The 22,302-nt window shown below is 44.9% G+C and overlaps 1 protein-coding gene across 2 annotated transcripts; it reads left to right on the top strand.

Annotated features, from left to right (window-relative positions):
* Positions 1-1,800: 1,800 nt before the first annotated feature.
* Positions 1,801-5,933, top strand: LOC123117436 (probable lactoylglutathione lyase, chloroplastic). 2 transcript variants are annotated; one of them, XM_044538193.1, is made up of 9 exons: positions 1,801-1,927; positions 2,040-2,256; positions 2,348-2,472; positions 2,570-2,634; positions 3,626-3,838; positions 3,932-3,979; positions 4,920-5,027; positions 5,129-5,269; positions 5,588-5,933. In XM_044538193.1, the coding sequence occupies exons 1-9, from the start codon at positions 1,837-1,839 to the stop codon at positions 5,630-5,632; spliced, it is 1,053 nt and encodes a 350-aa protein (XP_044394128.1). In that variant the 5' UTR covers positions 1,801-1,836; the 3' UTR covers positions 5,633-5,933. The 2 variants fall into 2 exon arrangements, with proteins under 2 accessions (XP_044394128.1, XP_044394133.1); XM_044538198.1 differs by lacking the exon at positions 3,932-3,979 and having other exon boundaries at positions 1,811-1,927.
* The last annotated feature ends 16,369 nt before the right edge of the window (positions 5,934-22,302 follow it).

Here is a 22,302-nt window from a genome sequence, read left to right as displayed (position 1 = left end):
TTGGAAGGAGGGGCAACTAGGACTTGGAGTCCTAGTAGGACTCCCCTCCCCCATGGCGCGCACCCTAGGGTCGGCCTCCTCCCCTCTCCTCCTTTATATACGGGGCGGGGGGGCACCTCAAGGCACATCAATCATTTCTTAGCCGTGTGCGGTGCCCCCCTCCATTGTTTACTCCTCCAGCCATATTATCGTAGTGCTTAGGCGAAACCCTGCGCGGATCACATCACCATCACCATCACCACGCCGTCGTGCTGACGGAACTTATCTACTCCTTCGTACCTCTACTGGATCAAGAGTTCGAAGGACGTCATCGAGCTGAACGTGTGCATAACTCGGAGGTGCCGTACGTTCGGTGCTTGATCGGTTGAATCGAGAAGACGTTTGACTACATCAACCGCGTTAAGTTAACGCTTCCATTTTCGGTCTACAAGGGTACGTGGACACACTCTTCCCCTCTCGTTGCTATGCATCTCCTAGATAGATCTTGCGTGAGCGTAGAATTTTTTTTGGAATTGCATGCTACGTTTCCCAACACCCCATAGTAATGACATTCACAAGCGAACTTTACAAACACCTAATAGCAAAGATCAGACCTGACAAATGATCCAATAAATTAGGACGTTCATTGCCTTCGTCATGTGCTCAAGGTTACCGGCTATTGCGAGTTAATATTGTTGGATGTGAGTTAAAAATATCACACAACTAGCAACACTACAAAATTTGTGTGCATCGGACAAGCATTGTAGTTAACACAAAGTATTAAGATGTTGAATAAGAAGTAGAGCACGACGAGCGCTAGCAAACAACTAGAGCATCAAAGCCATTAAGCTACGGGAGAATGGCGGCCAACCGGCATGGTCATGTGGCGCATGCTGGTTGGCCGTGGCAAGAAACTTTTTGATCTTTTTTAAGATGAAATTGAGAAAACCTTTTGTTTTTTAGATGAAATTGAGACCTTTTTTCTTTTGAGAAAAGTTTTTTAGAGATTATTTTTGAAAGATGCAAGTGAGATTTTTGTTTTTTTTTTCATTTTAAGACTGTTTTTTAGGCCTTATCTTTTTCTTTTCGAGATGGATGTGATGTTCACGTGTTGTGAGAAAGTTTTTTTTTAAATGAAGTTGATGTTTTTCTTCGAGAGGGAGAAATACACGCATAATTTTCTCTCAAGAGGTCAGCAATGGCGGGCCCCAACCACTAGTGTAGAAGCAAGAGCCTCATACTAGTCTCACATGTGATTGGCAGCTGCGCGGGGAAGGTGAGGAAGCCGACCAGAAGCGTAATCTTCGAGCAGGACGAGCAGCAGAGGAATAGGACGGCGGGCTGCACAACAAGCGGAACGGCGGCCGGGGCGAGCTGGACGGCGAGACAACGAGTGGCAGGGGGCGACAAGGGAAAAACCAGTCATACTATGCGATGAAGTCATACTACTCCATTGACCATGGTTCGGGGCCGATCCACACGACCCATTGGCCTTGATTTTCAGGCCGGGTCAGCCACCCGGCGGGCCGACCGTGCCCATTCCCATGCCGAGTTACTCTTCAGAGCGAATGGTCGCACCACGACCGATTCGCCCGAAACGGCACGCGGAGATTTGTGCATAGCATCCAACGGCCGTGTTCCGTCGCGCCGGGCGAGGAAATATTCGTTATCATTTCGGGAAAAAGAAATTCACCAAGTCGGCGCGCCCACGTGACCGGTATGTCCCACCTCTCGAGCTCACACGCTGACAGCCACCAAACCGCGACGCTGACGGCAAACGGAGGGATAGAGCGACTCTCCCGTGCTTTCGCCCCCCCCCCACCCCCCCAATCCCTCCTCCCCCGTCCGTCTGGGTCGATGGCTCGCCTCCTCTCCCCCCTCCCAATCACCGCCGTCGCCGCCGTCGCCGCCGTCTCCCCCTCCCGCTTCCGCATCCCCGCCGTCTCCGGTACACGGCTCTTCTCCCCGCCCATCTCGTTTTCTTCTCTGGTCATCGGTCATGTGAAGATGGCCTTGTCATAACGTGGTGTCTCGTGGTTTCATTTTTTTTACCGTCCCAGTCGCGCGGCGTCAGGCGCTCTTCGGCGGAAGAGTAGGGTTGAGGGTGCCCGCGAGACTGTCAACGAGGGGAGTGAGCGCCGGCGCGGAGGCGGGCGTGCCCGCAGCTCGAGCGGCCGCGGTGATTAGCCCTGAGGAGGCCGTGGAGTGGGTCAAGAAGGACAGGAGGCGCCTGCTCCACGTCGTCTACCGCGTCGGCGATCTTGACAAGACTATCAAGTAAGTAAGCCGACCCCGTCCATCGTTCGCGATGAATTTGCCTTGACCTCTGCGGTTTCTGTCAATTTCGGATGGGGTTGCTGTCCTCTAGGTTTTATACGGAGTGCTTAGGGATGAAGCTGCTGCGGAGAAGGGACATCCCGGAGGAGAGGTACACCAACGCCTTTCTTGGGTACGGACCAGAGGACTCGCATTTTGTTGCGGAGCTCACTTACAGTAAGCTTCAAATGTTAAAACACCCATGTCATCTCTTTGTCTTCCAGAGACTCTACTTTTTTCTATTGAATTAACTCGCGAATTCATTTACTGGCAGACTATGGTGTCGAAAGTTACGATATTGGGTCTGGTTTTGGTCATTTTGGAATTGCTGTTGAGGATGTAAGATTCGATCTCCATAGCTTTTTTTTTTCAGTTGTTGAGGTTCAGTACTATGTCAGTCGGTCTAATTTTTTTACTTCTGCTTTCTGTAGTTAAGCAGCACTAATCGTGTGTCAAGTATAAGTAGCTCGTCTATAGCTTTCTTCTACATGAATGAGCTCAGGTTCAAAACACCCACAAGTTCCAGCACCAAATCCTAGTTGTATTTGTGTTTCCTTTTCATCGACAGTTATGTCACATGAGCCTAAGGAATATCTAGCCATGCACCATTCTTTTCTGAGGTGTTAACGCTTAACTACAGACTTAACCATCCAGACATTTTCTAAACAAAAATTGGGGCTGTTATTTCATGAGATGTGTTTCGTTTCCCCATATTTTCATGTCCATTACTAACATAGATTGGACTGGAGTGCTCATGAGCCCCAAGGAACCTTTAGTTTGGGGAGGTGAATGGGGCTTGAAGTTGTGCAGTATAACCTCCGAACATCTGGGATGCATGTTTAGGCAGGATTTATCTTGACTCAAGCTAGGATGATTGTGAATACCTTTGGTTTCTTCCGTGGAAATTACGTTAAGAGTCTTCAGTAAGAACTAATAAATGATAGCTAAGCAGAAATGATTTTTTTCTTCTTTTACCATCAACTTTTGATTTGTTTGTATTAGGGATTTACTCCCTCCATCCCGAAATAAGTGTCGCTGACTCAGTACAACTTTGCACTAAAGTTATACTAAATCAGTGACACTTTCTTTTGGACGGAGGGAGTATTACTTCTTATCATTATCTTCAGCCATGATACTCAAATGTTTCCTGTATCAGGCTAGTCATTGTTTTAACTGTTACTGGGAAACTATATGTACTTTCTCTGGATTATTATGTGTTCAAATTTCAACATCTTATCCATTAGCAATATGTTGGATGATTTAATTTTCCATATGCATACATCCATAAGAGCTGGCCGGAATATTAAATTTCATTGCTAGAATATTGCAGGTCGAAAAAACAGTGGAACTTATTAAAGCCAAGGGAGGAACAGTAACAAGGGAACCAGGTCCGGTAAAAGGTGGAAAGTCAGTCATTGCCTTCATTGAAGATCCTGATGGTTACAAGTTCGAGCTTATAGAAAGAGGTCCCACACCTGAGCCTTTGTGCCAAGTAATGCTTCGAGTGGGAGATCTTGATCGTGCTATAAGTTTTTATGAGAAGGTAACCTTTTTGGCTTGGACTGGGATTTCTATAGAAGTTTCTCATTTCTGTTCTGTTTGTTGCGGTGAGTTACTAATTTGTGACATTATTTAGGCATTTGGTATGGAACTTCTTCGCAGGAAAGACAATCCTCAATACAAGGTTTTCATATGATGCTTGCGGACATACAGTGCCTTTTACTTTGGTCATATAATTTAGAATACTTCAAAAGTTTATTCGAGCAATTCTTCTTGGTTCAGCGTTATTGATTTAACTTTGAGATGGTAAAAGGTTTCACCTGTGGCAAGTTTGTTGTAGGTTATAGGCAAGTTTATTGTAGGCCTTTTTCTTCTGGTGTAGACAAGCCTTTTATGGCTGTAGTAAAGGTTATGAAAGGCATAACTCCATGCTCGCCTAGGCACGCATTAGAAGCTACGGAAGGCATAACTCCGTGTTGACTTCCTTCTGTGTTCCCTGATACCAGTCATTAGGGAGAATCTCAGATTTCCTTCCTTCTTGGTTAAATATTTTTCTTGATAACTTCAAAATGATTTACTATGCCAAGTCCAACAGGCTGCAACCACAATGATTCAGCATGTAAACTTCGACATTATGCTATAACAGGCAGCAACCACAATGATTCAGCATGTAAACTTCGACATTATGCTATAACTGCTAGGTTGTTTTCACATGAAACTTGTCCTTCTATGACCAAGGTTCAAACTTCAGAATACCTACAATTGTATAGACAATGATTACGGACTTACGATAATGTGTGCTGCTTGTTTTGACCGTGACATTTTCATTCAGTGTAGTGCCACGTTCAAGCTGTGTGGTCAGTGACCCCATGGCCTTTTCCCATACACATGAAAATTCATGCAAATGTCAGAAAGCAATGTAAAATTTACAAATCATATATTTGAACCCTTAGGGTTGTAACACTGCCACTTCTCATTGGTTCCAGTTACCACATCTATTTGTGCAAGCACCTTCTTTTGATATTTCTCCTCTTAATAATTTTGCATCGAAATGTGCATATTCATCATCCCTTCCATGTGAACTTAATAGAATCTTTAAAATTCTAATTGTACCCATTCTTTAGTATACCATTGCTATGATGGGATATGGCCCTGAAGACAAACATGCTGTACTGGAGTTGACATACAATTATGGTGTCAAGGAATATGATAAAGGAAATGCTTATGCACAGGTATATTCTATACAATGGTCATCATATTACAAGTGATCTTCCATTGTTTGCTCATGCCTCTTGTGTTACACTTCTGATGGTTGATATTTGTGTCCTTCCAGATTGCTATTGGTACTGATGATGTCTACAAGACCGCAGAAGTTGTTAGACAAAACGGGGGACAAATAACTCGTGAACCTGGCCCATTACCTGGCATTAGTACCAAGATAACTGCCTGCACAGATCCAGATGGCTGGAAATCAGTATGCGTTTATCTTGATTTGGTTTCACCATTCTCTCATTTTCTCCCCTTCATGTGTGTGGGAGTTGTATTTATTTTGAAAGATTGTCTGTTCCTGGTCTTTTTCTGTATGCCACAGCTACTATTGCTGACCATTAGCCAACAGTTTAAGAACTACATTAAACAAAGGTTCTTTTTTTGCATTGATGCCCAAACCAAAGTAGGACAGATCTCTCAAAAAACGTGTATACTAGAAATGTGTTTTTCGTTGTGCTATTGCTCTTTATTTCACAAGTAAACCTGCAGTTTATGCTCACTGTTACACTTATTTCAATTGTAGGTATTTGTTGACAATCTAGATTTTCTCAAGGAGTTGGAAGAATGAGTTTTCAGGAAGATATCATCTTCGTACAGGTTTCACTGGGCTTTTCCCTCGAGTTGCTAGCCCCCCCCCCCCCCCCCCCCCCTCTCACCACATGAAATCTTGTAAAAGCCTCTAAGCGAGGTTCGTAGATAGGTTGTCCAATCTACCGTGTCATCACTGGTTGTTCATAGAGAATTAGGTTTGCTACTTCTTATGATGTAGATGTGCAATCCTTTTTGTTAGCGAAGTAAAATTATATGTGCATTTTATTCTTCTGACAAGCCAGAAAGTATTTCCCGATATGCATTTGTTCCTGCATTCAGAATTTCAGATGAACTAATTTTTGCACATGAGCTCATTCTTTGCTCGTTCAAATTCTTGGGATGCCGAAGTCTTCTTCCTCTTGCATCAATTGGAGGGACGTCGTGAACAGAACTCGTTGCGATCTCTGGGCCTTCATCTTGCCAAAGCAAACTTGTTTAAATCTAGGAGCTTATAGAAGCAGCGATCAAGGAGTTGTCATGTAGACCTGAAATGCCGTCGGCCGCACCCTAGAGAAGAAACTTTGAAGAGGGCCTATAGAATGGTCGAGGTCCAGCCAAAGGAGCAAATTTTACTTAGTGTCTGTTTGTAGTTCTCCAACTCCCAACTCCCAACTCCTTCAACTCCCGGTTTGGAGCTGGTCCGAACAGGGTAAATCCTTGAGTTTAGAACAAGAAGTTGGCTAGCAATTCGCAGCTTCCAGTTTCTTGGTAACCATTGGGCCAGAGGAATAGGAGTTTGCACGTGGGAGATTGGATAGTGATTAGAGCATCTCTAGCAGACCCTGCATCCCATCGACCCGCAAAACGCGTTTGCACTTCACGGAAAAACGGCATTGCGGCCGGTGCGGACGGCCGCAGAGACAGACCCCGCAAAATGGATCTGTATAAAAGGATATTCGCGGAATATACTCTTTTACGGGCCGGCTTTGCGGGGTCTGCTCTTGCATCGCTGCCGCCGGTTCGCAAATATCAATACCACACAACAAAAATACAACAATCATCCACACTATAAAATAATTATTTAGAAAAATTATCAATACCAACACAATACAACTCTTTGCCAATGGTGCTCAATGAGATCCTCCTGAAGCTGAAAGTGGGTGTTTGCATTTTCAATCTCTTTGTATGTCTGAATAAAAGCTCTAATGCGGTTAGGGTCTCTAGCTGGTTTGACACGGCTACCCACATTGTCGTAGAAGAACTCCAAGTTCATGCCCCTCTCATATTCCAGAATCATAATCATATTGTGAAGGATAACACAACATGTCATGATGTTTTTCAAGGTTTGCTTGTCCCAAAAAACGAGCAGGACCACGAACAAGGGCAAACCTAGATTGCAAAACCCCGAATGCTCTTTCAATGTCTTTTCGGGCTGCCTCTTGCACCCTTGCGAATTCACATTGTTTTCTAGTTTTGGGTTCTTTGATGCTCTTGATAAATGTGCACCAAGGAGGGTATATGTCATCTGCAAGATAGTACCCTTTTGTGTATTCATGCCCATTGATAGTGTAATTGCAAGCAGGAGCATCACCACTAGCAAGCCTAGCAAACAAATGAGACTGTTGCAACACATTGATATCATTGAGTGCCCGACATACCAAAAAAGCAATGCCATATCCATAAATCCTCGGATGCTATGGCCTCGCATCACGAGACTAGCCACAATACATTTCCTGCCATGCCTTCGGGCAATTTTTCCAAGTCCAATGCATACAATCAATGCTATCTAGCATGTCAGGCCAACCTCTCCTCTCATTAGACGCCATCAATTTTTTTGCGTCATTCTCGTTGGGTGCCCGAAGATATTCAGGACCAAAGACACGGATGATCACTTTGGCAAACCTACACACTGACTCAATTGTGGTATCTTGACCAGTGCGAAGGTACTCATCGACATAGTCAGCCGGGATGCCATATGCAACACCCGCATAGCTGCCGAGATTTTTTGATATGCACTAAATCCCTTCAAGCCCGCAACATTTCTTCTTTGAGTAAATTTGCCTCGCAAGTGTGAACAATTTTCACAAAGAGGGACCGGCGCATTAGGTACCTTCTCCGGAAGAGCTGCGGTGGATATGTTGGATTCTCCGCGAAGTAGTCTTGCATCAACATCTCGTTCCCGAGATGGCGATTCCGAGGAATGCAAAGACGCCCAATGGTCGATCCTCGCCGCCTCTTTCGGTTCTGTCTTCGTGCTCCTTAATGGCAAGAGCCATCACCAACGTGTGCTGCCGATAGTTTGCAAGCAGCGTCTCAACACCCGAGTCGTCCGAATCGGACGAATCGTCGAGCAAAACCTTCTCGCACGGGCTCAATTCCATCTACATGAACAAAAATTGCACGCCGCGTCAACAAATATGCATAGTGCTAGGCACAAAGCACAAGCAAAGACTAATCGGCGGCTCATGGGGCGAGTGATCCCGAGCGGGGACTAGGGGAGGCGACGAGGGGCGGCTCGAGGGCGGTCGATCCCCGACGGCTACGGCGACCAGGGGCGGCTCTTCTCGCAGGATCCGGGGGGCGGTGCAGCGTATCGATGGTGGAGGGTGGGGGACGCCCCCGCGACACGATTCCGCCCGCAGATTTGGCCGGAATCGCCGGCGGCGGACTGGCAGAACCAATGGCGAGCGGCGGCGGAAGGAGGTGGGGAAAGGGCGCGGGCTGAAATGTCCCTCCCGCCAACCGCTTCCCTGCGATAGGGGGCACCGTAGGGGCGAGGCGGAAACCTGTGCATTCACGGGTTGGGGCCGAGATTTTGCCGCGCCCCTCAAAAATTTTATGGGCCGGCCGCGTTTGCGGTGTCTGTTCGGGCGGGATTTTCCATGCCGACCCGCATTTTGGCGGTTATTTTGCGGGTGGGGGCTTTTTGCGGGGTCTGCTAGAGTTGCTCTTAGACATGAGAGGTAGATTTTTTACTTCCATTCCTTTTTTGGTATAAGTTGAGAATTAAATTGGAATAGAGATCCTCGAATTAATAAGGTACCCCATGGGAAGAAAACAGTGAGAATTAGCCATCTCAATTCTCATTCCCCCTCTCACTTAAATTCTCATTCCCTCTAATCAATCAAAGGACTTTTTATCTCCTCACCCCTCAACTCCCATTCCCCACCTCTAATTCGCACGAACCAAACATGCTACGAGAGTTGGCCTAAACCCCTTGTTGCCACCCCAAAGTAAGCGAGCACAACGTTTCAAACATGCCCTCAATCCCATGATCCCAAAATCTTTTTTTAAACCACGACCGAAACAAACTATGTCCATTCCCAGAGCCCGTCGCCTCATGCGTCGTCGGCCCTGCTGCCCCACGCACAGTTGAGGCCATCGCCCCACGCGCTTCATGAGCCACCGACCAAGCTGATCGGCTGGCCCCGCGCCCTAGATGACTCGAGTGATCAGCCGGCACCGTCGGGGCCTCCCGTGACTCGCTCTCCACCATAGATCCAATGCTGGTCGAGGTTCCTATCCGCCGCCACTCTAGGATCCCCCAACAGCCACGCCCATGCTCTGTGTACGAGCAAGAAGTTGTGTCGTTGAATCCCCCCTAAGAACGAAGGTTGTGTCGCCGAACGTGATGTAGGGTAGAACCCTAGAGGCCGATCTTTCACGTTTGAAGCAGATCCGTACGAGGAACACGAAGAACACGAGGAGGGGAACAAGGGAAAAACACGAGAGAACACTCAACCAACAAGAATAAAGTCACACATGCGCTAGATCATCGAGGCACAAGGTAATACAAGATCCCAATCCAACAAGGAACGATACATAGGGTAACTGATTCTTCTCCATGAGGAGGTCTTGAAGATGGTCTTCTCCAAAAGGAGGTCTTGAATCCAACAAGGATCTTCTCCGAAGAGGTGTCGGTCCCTCGCGAAGGAGTAGCGGATGGATGAGCGAGGCTCTATCTCATGAATGAGCTAAATCAACGCTAACCCTCTCTAGGAGGAGGAGGAGGTCTATTTATAGTCTAAGTGCAAATGGGGGCGAAGTGAAAGGGTACATGGGCCTCAGGCCCGAAGCTGCGCACACACAGGCGTCGGTCGTCCGACAGGTACCGGACGTCCGGTGCCTCGCGAGGGTCCGGTCGTCCGGTGCTTGTCGGACGTCCGGCGTTTTGGCTCTGGACAGGTGGCGTCGGACGTCCGGAGGTCTTCGGACTTCCGATGTTTCCGTACTGGCTGTTGGTGTCGGACGTCCGGTCGGGGTCGGTCGTCCGGACGCTGATGAGTGTCGGACGTCCGGCGTCGGGCGGTCGTCCGGGCGCTGTAGGTAGCCTCGGCTGGAGTCGATCTGGCTGGTGAAGTCTCCAGGCGTCGGACGTCCGGAGATCGTCGGTCGTCCGGAGGTCGTCGGACGTCCGAGAGCTGTAGCTTCCTGGCAGCTCTTCCTCTTGTTCCTTGCGCTTGGTGTCCTCGCCGTCTTGTCCAATGCTCCTAGTTGTTCCATGGCCTTCCTCCTGGTTCCTAGACATGCATAACACACATGTTTGAGGTAGTAGCCATATCTCACATGTGGAAAGTGACAATTCGTAGAGGAGCGAGTTCACCTTATGTCTAATGGCGTATGTTCGAGGTCTCGTCATGTCCCTTTGGGGCTTGGAGAGCAGTCAGAGTGTACATGGGGATGAACATGGGATGCTCCGCATCATCTCCCCCCCCCCTTGGGAAAGATCCGACCTCGGATCATGATCCTCATCACCATGGAAACGGTTGTCGTGGACGGACTTGTAGTTGGACGAAATTGAAGACATGGCGCAATCCAAGTACTCCAAGGTGTCTCCAGAGTGGTATTCATGCAAAAAGAGCAAACACAAGCGACACTCAGAAATACAATGGTTAGTGACACAAAGTGTCCATCAAGTAAGTATGAGTCTGTTGGGCAAGATTGTGTGTGACAAAGCGTATGAAGCTTATCAAGATGATCTAGAATGATATGCAAAGCATTCATGGGAGGAAATGCAATCATTGTGCACACAAATATGTTGTGAATATGATCAATGCAACCACGATGCAAAATGATGTCATAGTGAGACGGTTTATCAATAGCATGAATATGGCAATGGATGCTCAACATGTGTATGTAATCATGCAATTGATGGTAGGCAATGTGATCATTATGTATGAATATGCCATCAAGAAAGATCGCAACAAATTTGCTAAGGAAATGCACAAGCTCATATATCATGGATGACATGAAAATAGATGCAACAAGAGAAGCATTATGTGAGTCAATCCATTCATGGGGTGCAAACTTGTGGTGTGTATGATATGTCCATCGAGCATGACATGTGGGAGCACAATCAACAAATATGGAGGTGTTGAGGTACCAAAGCTCGATGTCGTGGCATGAGTGAAGTTCCGAAGGTGCATCCAATAAGTGCGAGCGCTCCTCAATGTGAAGGTCCATAGAGCCAATCTCCAATGTCGCTTCTCCATTCGCGAGATGCATCATGTAGACAACAAGAAGGAAACAACAATGAAAGAGTGACCCATCCAATATGCATATTTGAGGATGGCTCAAAAGGAAGGAGTTCACCTTAGGAAAGTTCCCGAAGATGTTGGAGTTGCACATCATGTACGCCTTCACATGACCAAGTTCTCTCGTCATGGTACTGCCTTGTGGATCCTTCAAAACGAAAGAACATGGCAAACACTCGGAAAAACAAATGAGGTTAGTGGAAGTGCAAAACCTATCATTCGTGTGGTAATATACCCAACAAGTGTATGCATCATGCTCATCATAAGAAAGTACAAGGGAGCATTTCATAGTATGGAGGCATATGTTGTAAGAACAACCAAATACAAGAGGCTCAATCAAACAAGCATGCATCACAAGTAGTGTCAAAGTCTCCAAGATCAATAAGCATAGTATGGTTGCACTCAATACAAGTGGATATGAGAGAGGCAACTTGATGAGGACATCAATACCATTGTTACACCCACAGCCCCTGCTTCTATACATACTGGACCAATTACTAGAGCTTGCGCACGCCAACTAAATTACCAGGTACTTTCGTTTCTTGATAATGATTCTAATGTTCATGAGAATATGATGCTGTCCAAATTGGATACATTTGTTTTGCTTACAAATGAAGGGCCTAGCTTGGAGAAGGATGAACATTGGAGCAAGAGAAAGCATGGAGATGATGGCATGCGCAAGGGGAACAAGAACGGAGTTACGAGTGATGATTTCAGGTCTTTGAAGCCACCATAACGAGTGCATGAAGCCTTGGATGAAATATACAAGATGCCACTTCATAAATTTCGTCCAGAGGCTATTATAGGTGCTGCGTCACCTTTTTATTGGGCCAGGCCCATGTAATTTCGAAATACATTAGTATAGGCTATTTTTAGAGTCTGTATGTGTGGGGAAACAAGAGATATGGTTGATTTCGGACCCCTCCACCAAGGGCCACGAAATCCCCCCTCTCTTCCTCCATATATACAGCCCTTAGGGCACCGTTTAGACTTTGGGTTTTGTTTAGATTAAAGTTCGCCATAGTTGCAACTTCGCGTACTTCGTTTGTGTTCAACGACCAGACAAAGGCGTCACAGAACCCCACCTTGATCAATAAAGCTTGCATCTTATATTCGCAATATCCAGATTGCAATTTCAGTTTCTTGCTTGTTCTTCGTTTGGTCGTAGGAAACAGACCCTCGTGGCCAGGTTGATCGTGCTCCAGCGTGGTCAATAACCTCTCAGAGTTGGTTTAGCGATTGCTAAGGCATGACGTCCTCGCACGTTCGTAGTCGGATCGTCAAAGTCGACTTCCACCAAAGCGATATCCATCATCTCATCGAAAGACGGGACACCTTTGCCTCTATCAAGTGGTATCAGATTTCCAGGTTGCTCGATGAGATTTTACAGTTTTCGTAGTTTAGACCGAGTCTTTTCTTCATACCTATAGTCCACGAAAAAGCCAAATTTTTTTTAGGGTTAGTTCATCTTATCCGAACCAATCTGAGCTTTTGCATAATCTTTTCTGTATTTGCTTTGTTGAATTTGCGGTTGCATCATCGTGTCAAGTTGCTGGTCCTAGCGTCTAGTACTTTAGAGTTTCGAGTTCTGTTCACAAGTTGTCACGCCGCCGCTGCACCATCGTCATCACCGCTGCCATATACCACCATCGTCATCACCGCTGCCATATACCACCGTCGTCATCACCGCTGCCATATACCATCATCATCATCGCCGTTACCATATACCACATATCCCCGCCATCACGCTAATCCAAGTCCACCTCCATCAAAGATTCGCCACCAGTCCGGGTTCCATCGCCCTGCAAATATCCGCCACCAGTCCGAGTTTCCACCAGATTCATCTCCGCCACCAGTCCTAGTCCGAGTCCAGTAATTGTTGCTTTGTTCTCGATTTCCAGATCACGCGATACTCCGAGTCATGACAGAGTAGGACTCCCCAACTTCCGAACCATCTGCAGAAGAAAAATAGTTCCAGTTTAAAAAAAACTAAGTCTGGAAAATTCTGGCTAGGCAGTATTTAGACCATTTGTAGCCTTTTTTGAAATTTTTTTGTTGCGGAGCAAAAAAAAAGGAGGAAAAATAAGTGCAAAAAAAGGAAAAAAAATAAAAAAAATTTAGAGTGTGCTCCTTCCTTGTTTACGTGTCGCGCCGTGATTTTGTTGGTGTTCTAGGCTCGCGTCTCTAGCACAGTATAGCCTAGGACCAGCACTGTACCGTCGTTGAGCGTTTATTCAACTTTGCATCTCTGAATTGATTATTGCTGACCCTTTTTGCTACCATATTATAAGCCTTCCCAGCTCCACATACATCTACGTCGTGCGTTTGACTCTCCCTGGTAATCGCTCTATCCAAGCTTTGAGAGTTTTGACTACAACGGTTGCCGATCACTGCCTGCTGCTAGGTAAGAACTGGTAAGAATTTGAGATTTGCTTGACGGATTTGTGACACCCACCACCACCTCTTGTTAGTAGTCTGTAGGATCATATTCTTGTGTGTTTCTATTGCTGCTAACCATGCCAGGATCACAAGCCGACGAGACTGACTGGGAGAACATGACGAATAAGGATTTGCATGATAAATTTCAGCAAATGATGAGTGGACAGGTGCAAGATGTGCTAAACAGATTTGAAGAGGCCATGGAGAAGATAGATGGCATGGAGAAGATGTTCGAGACAAAGCTCGATAACAAGTTTAATGAATTGCTCGCGCGTCTTCCACCACCACCACCCGCTGCACCTAACGCACCTCTCCAACAACAACAACAACGACTACCTCCACGTCGCGAAACAGACCTCCGCCGAGCGGCCGTGTCCCTCTTGCGTTTGGCCAAACTGTTGGTGCTGCTGTTGATACTTCTGTGGCTCCTGCTGTTGATGCGGAGGATGATGATTATGTGGGAGATTACGAGGATGAGGTTGATCAAAATCAGAACTACGTGCAACCACTTACACCACACCCACCAGGTCGTCCACATGCAAATATTCGCAATGGTAGGCCTGCACCACCACCTCAGGTACGAGATGATGTCCATATTCCTAAACTGAAATTGAATATTCCACCATTTGAGGGTAGATATGTTCCTGATATATATCTTACTTGGGAGTTAGAAACTGAACAACGATTTACATGTTTACAATATCCTGAGGAGAGACGGGTTGCTGCTGCTGTTTGTGCTTTCACTAGTTTTGCATGTGTATGGTGGTCTGAACATTCTAGATTATATCTTATTCCAACTACTTGGGCTGCTTTAAAAACTGTTATGCGTACGCATTGGGTTCCACCATATTATCAACGTGAATTGCTTCAAAAATTGCAGCGTTTAAGACAAGTGAAAAATTCTGTAGAAGAATATTATCAGGAATTACAAACTGGCATGATTAGATGTGGTATTGTTGAGGAGAATGAAGCTATGCTTGCACGTTTTCTGGGTGGATTAAATAGAGAGATTCAGACCATTCTAGACTATAAGGAGTATACTAATATCACTCGTTTATTCCATCTTGCTTGTAAAGCTGAACGTGAAGTGCAGGATCGACAAGCATTGGCGCGAACTAACTTTTCTGCAGGCCGACCTTCATCATGGACACCGCGTGCATCTTCTACTTCAACTGCACCAGCACCTCAATCAGGTGCCTCCTCCAGCCGTGATACAAGAAAACAGGCACAACCACCATTATCTGCCAAGAGCGCACCTGTCGGGCCTGCACAGAGTTCTTCTTCTTCCATGGCATCAACAAGGCACACAAGTGATATTATTTGTCGTCGTTGTAAGGGAGGAGGTCATTATGCGAGAGAATGCAAATCTCAGCGTGTAATGATTGCTACCGAGGATGGTGGATATGAGTCCTCTAGTGACTATGATGAGGAGACTTTGGCTCTTATTACACGTGAAGAACATGGTGGAGATGATTCTGATCATGAGACGCAATACATGGCTCCTGAAGACGCTGACAGGTATGAATGTTTAGTTGCTCAACGTGTTTTGAGTGTGCAGGTCACACAAGCTGAGCAAAATCAGAGGCACAATTTGTTCCATACCAAGGGAGTTGTGAAGGAACGTTCTGTGCGCGTCATCATAGACGGAGGTAGCTGCAACAACTTGGCTAGCATGGAGATGGTGGAGAAGCTTTCTCTCACCACAAGACCACATCCACATCCTTACTACATCCAATGGTTCAACAACAACGGCAAGGTTAAGGTAACACGTACCGTTCGTGTGCATTTTAGTATCTCTACATATGCTGATTATGTTGATTGCGTTGTGGTACCTATGCAAGCATGTTCCTTATTACTTGGTAGACCATGGCAATTTGATAAAAATTCTGTACACTATGGTAGAAACAATCAGTATACTCTTGTTCATAAGGATAAAAATATTACTTTGCTTCCTATGACTCCTGATTCTATTTTGAAAGATGATATTAATAGAGCTAATAAAGCAAAACAGGAGAAGAATAAGAGTGAAAATCAGATTGCGGCAAAAGAATTTGAGCAACAAATGAAGCCTAATAATAAACCATCTAGTGTTGCTTCTGAAATTAAATTGAAAAGTGCATGTTTATTTGCCACCAAATCTGATATTGATGAGCTAGATTTCAGCAAATCTGTTTGCTATGCTTTTGTGTGCAGAGAGGCATTATTTTCATTCGAGGACGTGCCTACCTCTTTGCCTCATGCTGTCACTAACATTTTGCAGGAGTTCGCTGACGTCTTTCCACAAGACGTGTCACCGGGATTACCGCCTATTCGAGGGATTGAGCATCAGATTGACTTAATTCCCGGTGCTTCACTGCCAAACCGTGCGCCATACCGTACCAATCCAGAGGAGACGAAGGAGATTATGCGTCAAGTACAAGAGCTTCTCGACAAAGGTTATATACGCGAATCCCTTAGTCCTTGTGTTGTTCCTATTATTCTAGTGCCGAAAAAGGATGGTACATCACGTATGTGTGTTGATTGTAGAGGCATTAATAATATTACTATTCGTTATCGTCATCCTATTCCTAGGCTAGATGATATGCTTGATGAATTGAGTGGCTCTACAATATTCTCCAAAGTTGATTTGCGTAGTGGATACCATCAAATTCGTATGAAATTGGGAGATGAATGGAAAACAGCATTTAAAACTAAGTTTGGATTATATGAGTGGTTAGTCATGCCTTTTGGTTTAACTAATGCACCTAGTACTTTCATGAGATTAATGAACGAAGTTTTACGTGCTTTCATTGGACGATTTGTGGTAGTTTACTTTGATGACATATTGATTTATAGCAGATCTTTGGAAGAACATTTGGAACATTTACGTGATGTTTTTATTGCTCTACGTGATGCACGTTTGTTTGGTAACCTTGGGAAGTGCACCTTTTGCACCGATCGAGTATCTTTTCTTGGCTATGTTGTTACTCCACAGGGAATTGAAGTTGATAAAGCCAAGATTGACGCTATTGAGAGTTGGCCGCAGCCCAAAACGGTCACACAAGTGAGGAGTTTTCTTGGCCTCGCTGGATTCTATAGGCGTTTTGTGAGAGATTTTAGCACCATTGCTGCACCTCTCAATGAGCTTACAAAGAAAGATGTGCCTTTTCTTTGGGGTACCGCACAGGAAGAAGCCTTCACGTTATTGAAAGATAAGTTGACACATGCTCCTTTACTCCAACTTCCTGATTTTAATAAGACTTTTGAGCTTGAATGTGATGCTAGTGGAATTGGATTAGGAGGTGTGTTATTACAAGATGGCAATTCTGTTGCATATTTTTCTGAAAAATTGAGTGGGCCTAGTCTGAATTATTCTACTTATGATAAAGAATTATATGCTCTTGTTCGGACTTTAGAAACATGGCAACATTATTTATGGCCCAAAGAATTTGTTATACATTCTGATCATGAATCTTTGAAACATATTAAAAGTCAAGCTAAGCTGAATCGTAGACATGCTAAATGGGTTGAATTCATTGAGACTTTCCCTTATGTCATTAAACACAAGAAGGGTAAAGAAAATGTTATTGCTGATGCATTGTCTCGTCGTTATACTATGCTTTCACAACTTGACTTCAAAATATTTGGTTTGGAGACCATCAAAGATCAATATGTGCATGATGCTGATTTTAAAGATGTAATGCAGAATTGTAAAGAAGGAAGAATGTGGAACAAGTTCGTCGTTAACGATGGATTTGCGTTTCGTGCTAACAAGCTATGCATTCCAGCTAGCTCTGTTCGTCTTTTGTTGTTGCAGGAGGCGCATGGAGGAGGATTAATGGAACACTTTGGCGTGAAGAATACGGAGGACATACTTGCTACACATTTCTTTTGGCCAAAGATGAGACGGGATGTTGAGCGTTTTATTGCTCGCTGCACTACATGTCAAAAAGCTAAGTCACGACTCAATCCTCATGGTTTATATATGCCTTTGCCTGCACCTAGTGTTCCTTGGGAGGATATATCTATGGACTTTGTTTTAGGTTTACCTCGAACAAAGAAGGGTAGGGATAGCATATTTGTTGTCGTGGATAGATTCTCAAAAATGGCACACTTTATACCATGTCATAAAAGCGATGATGCTGTTAATATTGCTGATTTGTTCTTTCGTGAAATTATTCGCTTGCATGGTGTGCCAAATACTATTGTTTCAGATCGTGATACTAAATTTCTTAGCCACTTTTGGAGATGTTTATGGGCTAAGTTGGGGACTAAACTGCTTTTTAGTACTACTTGTCACCCCCAAACTGATGGACAAACTGAAGTAGTCAATAGAACATTGTCTACTATGCTTAGGGCTGTTTTGAAGAATAATAAGAAAATGTGGGAGGAATGCTTGCCTCATATTGAATTTGCTTATAATCGTTCATTGCATTCTACTACTAAGATGTGCCCTTTTGAAGTTGTGTATGGTTTCCTACCTCGTGCACCTATTGATTTGTTGCCTCTTCCATCTTCGGAGAAGGTTAATTTTGATGCTAAACAACGTGCTGAATTGGTTTAAAAATGCATGAGTTAACTAAGGAAAACATTGAGCGTATGAATGCTAAATATAAACTTGCTAGAGATAAGGGTAGAAAACATGTTGTGTTTGCACCTGGAGATCTTGTTTGATTACATTTGCATAAAGATAGATTTCCTGATTTGTGCAAATCAAAGCTAATGCCACGTGCTGATGGTCCCTTTAAGGTGTTAGAGAAAATAAATGATAATGCATACAAACTTGAGCTGCCTGCAGATTTTGGGGTTAGTCCCACTTTTAACATTGCAGATTTGAAGCCTTATTTGGGTGAGGAAGATGAACTTCCGTCGAGGACGACTTCATTTCAAGAAGGGGAGGATGATGAGGACATCAATACCATTGTTACACCCATAGCCCCTGCTGCTATACATACTGGACCAATTACTAGAGCTCGCGCATGTCAACTAAATTACCAGGTACTTTCGTTTCTTGGTAATGATTCTAATGTTCATGAGAATATGATGTTGCCTAAATTGGATACATTTGTTTTGCTTACAAATGAAGGGCCTAGCTTGGAGAAGGATGAACATTGGAGCAAGAGAAAGCATGGAGATGATGGCATGCGCAAGGGGAACAAGAACGGAGTTACGAGTGATGATTTCAGGTCTTTGAAGCCACCATAACGAGTGCATGAAGCCTTGGACGAAATATACAAGATGCCACTTCATAAATTTCGTCCAGAGGCTATTATAGATGCTGCGTCACCTTTTTATTGGGTCAGGCCCATGTAATTTCGAAATACATTAGTATAGGATATTTTTAGAGTCCGTATGTGTGGGGAAACAAGAGATAGGGTTGATTTCGGACCCCTCCACCAAGGGCCATGAAATTCCCCCTCTCTTCCTCCATATATACAGCCCTTAGGGCACCGTTTAGACTTTGGGTTTTGTTTAGATTAAAGTTCGCCATAGCTGCAACTTCGCGTACTTCGTTTGTGTTCAACGACCAGACAAAGGCGTCACAGAACCCCACCTTGATCAATAAAGCTTTCATCTTATATTCGCAATATCCAGATTGCAATTTCAGTTTCTTGCTTGTTCTTCGTTTGCTCACAGGAAACAGACCCTCGTGGTCAGGTTGATCGTGCTCCGGCGTGGTCAATAACCTCTCGGAGTTGGTTTAGCGATTGCTAAGGCGCGACATCCTCGCATGTTCGTAGTTGGATCGTCAAAGTCGATTTCCACCAAAGCGATATCCATCATCTCATCGAAAGACGGGACACCTTTGCCTCTATCACAACTAATGGACACAAGAGACAATGATTAAGATATATCATGTGAGAGGCATGAGCATATATGTCATCAACCCAAGAGAGCAAGTAATAGTGGAACATGGGTGATGCAACATAGCAAGCCATCATAGCGGTCAAGTCAAGCAAGCTAGTAGTGCGAAGATGCAACATACTAGAGGAATCATGCAAGCATGTCATGTGTGCAAATAGTGGGTATGAATAATGCACATGTCATATCACAAGCACGAAAGCAAGATATGAGAAAAATATTAACAATGTATTGGCGAGAGGCCATATGTAAATAGCAATGGGATAACATGACACTCCCAACACAAGAATCAACAATAGCATGTGGCACAAATAAATCATGGCAATAGCTACTAGTATCTCCACCAAGCATGCAAATACACATAGGGGTAGCATAATGGTAGATGCAAGCAAGGGTCACAATTGCATGGCAAAGGCATAGGAGCAAGCATATCATGCAAAGTGACACGGTAAAATGAGTATAAGGTGACAAGTGGTAAATAGCCCATAGCCGTGTGAGAGCCAAGTAGAAGAGATGCGCGTAGTCGTTGCACGAAGGGAACGGTGGGGAGGATAGTCCACGGGATCCCAAGTCATCGTTGCTCTCAAGAGCTCGTTTCATCAACTCTTGGGATTGAGAGGTTGACGAGTATATGTGAGTACCTACACAAAACAAAGGCAAAGAAAAAATTGTGTGTGCGTGGTATATGTACACATCATCCATCATGATGCGCACATGCATGAGTCGGTTAGCACAAAATATCCAATGCTCAAATAAATGAGATGTGCGATATAGAAACATGTCATCCATCATGAGTGGTTTGTTGTTATATGGCATAATGGAGACTCAAGTAATGCATCATGAGAAATATCTAGAGCATTGTTATTCATATAATGCATTATGGGAATCATGCAAGGTATGGGATTTATCAAAATCTCCTAATATGTATGAGGAAACTATGGGGGTCTCCTCATGAGCATTAGTAGGAACATCACATGGAGAATATTGACAACATCCAAAACAAAGCATATTTGGAACAATGTGATTATGGCATGGCATAGTAGATGAATTGCATAAGTCGTGTAAAGGAAGCATGGCAATATCATCACAAGAGAAGCAAAAGCCAATGACCATCATCTTGTCATCTATGCCATAATTGCAAATGGGATTTATTTTAATGGGGCATGCATAGTTACTATGTTAAGATTGTAATGATGCAATATGGGAGATCTCACTCATAGCATATGCCAAGTTTAATGGATTGTCAAACATGATGTGACCAAAATAATTTTCACATGATATCCTATGGAGCATAGCATCACAACTAGGCAACTCAACAGCTCATCATCATATTCATCATAAATTGGTAAGTCATGATATGAAGAAGTCACACTAGCATGAAGCATGGGAATAGGTGGATCAACATCATGCAAGCAATCGATGTCAAGATAGTCCACTAGTGGGACAAGAGAAGCACCATCACTTATGTTACCTTTGGAGCGTCACTTATGTGTTGTAGGTGAGGTGTCGAAGATCCACTCGTTGTCATCTTCATCTTGATGGATCCATGTGGGGGGTGCATCATCTTCCACCATGCCCATCGGTTTTCCCATTGGAAGGATGGACTCATCAAGGGTAGGCACGTCATGTAGGAGACCTAGTACCAAAGAAGAAAACACACTAGGAGTAGAGGTTAAGTCGTTAGAAATCATAGTGGCCTCACATGTCGTGTCAACTACCTCACTCGTGAAGTGTTGTGGCTCACTCACTCCCTCAAGGATGCTCTCACTCATATGGTTGGTGGAGTCACTCAAATGGCGCTCAACCTCACCTAGGATGTGTGGCATCCTCTCATGTGTGGGGCTAGTGGTGGTCACACTCATCCTCTCATGTGAAATGCTCTCAGTGTCATATATGGTGGAGTCACTCATCTCGCTCATAGGGTGGTGGCTCTCCTCACATGACAAATGGTGCATCTCGACATATATGGGTGTGGGAGAGATGTAGGTGCAAATGTCTCCATGCTCAACTCCTATCGCCGTGGTCGAAGGGGATGGCCCTTGCTCGACCTTCTTGTCACCGTCTTGGTGTTGGAGGCCCATATGATGTGGCACCTCGTAGCTCATCTCCATGACCGAAGGGAATTTCCCATGCTCGGCCATCTTTCTTGAGGGGCTTCCAAAGATGGAAATGTCGCCCTCGCTCGTAGGTGGTCGCCTTGGACTTGATGAAGTTGTTGTAGGCGCACTCATGGGAAATAGGCGAAGATGTCGTACGTCCAAAGGCGAAGATGCCTTGAGAACACTTGGCGAAGATGCCGAAGTGGTTGATGTAGCCGTAGCTCCGTCTTAGTGGTGCTCGTCTCGCAGTCTTCTCTTTTGCTCATGAAGCTTGGACTTGGCGTGAAGCAGGGCTTGTTGGGACTTCTACATTTGCTCTTGTGGAGCATCTTCATGATGATGATGTCGTTGTCGTGCTTGAGCTCGTAGTAGATGTCGTTCGTCGTCGTCGTGCACATGATGCTTGGAGGTGACTTGCCCTTCATGATGATGTGAATCACGAACGTGATGATGGTCGCCGTGTAGATGTGGACGTGGACGAATTACGCTTGCATCGTTTTTGCGCTCCGAAGACTTGTGGCTTGAACGTCGCCGCCTTGAAGATGACGAAGGGGAAGAAGACTTGATCAAGGACCGAATCTCCTCCATCCTTGCATCTTGCTCCTCTTTATGTGCGAAAAGCTTCTTATCGATGTAGTCCCTTTTCCTTGCTTCGGAGTGACGAATGTCGATGGAGATGTTCTTGATGCGCTCTCGCAATCTAGATTGTGCGCCTTGCATTTGTCATTATAGATCGAAGATGGACACTTTGGTGATGTAGTTGTTCACGCCGTCGTTGTTGTCAAGGACCAGAG

This window comes from Triticum aestivum, chromosome 1B (genome assembly GCF_018294505.1).
Source record: "Triticum aestivum cultivar Chinese Spring chromosome 1B, IWGSC CS RefSeq v2.1, whole genome shotgun sequence".
NCBI lineage: Eukaryota > Viridiplantae > Streptophyta > Magnoliopsida > Poales > Poaceae > Triticum > Triticum aestivum.
This window is presented reverse-complemented; position numbering and strand designations above follow the sequence as displayed.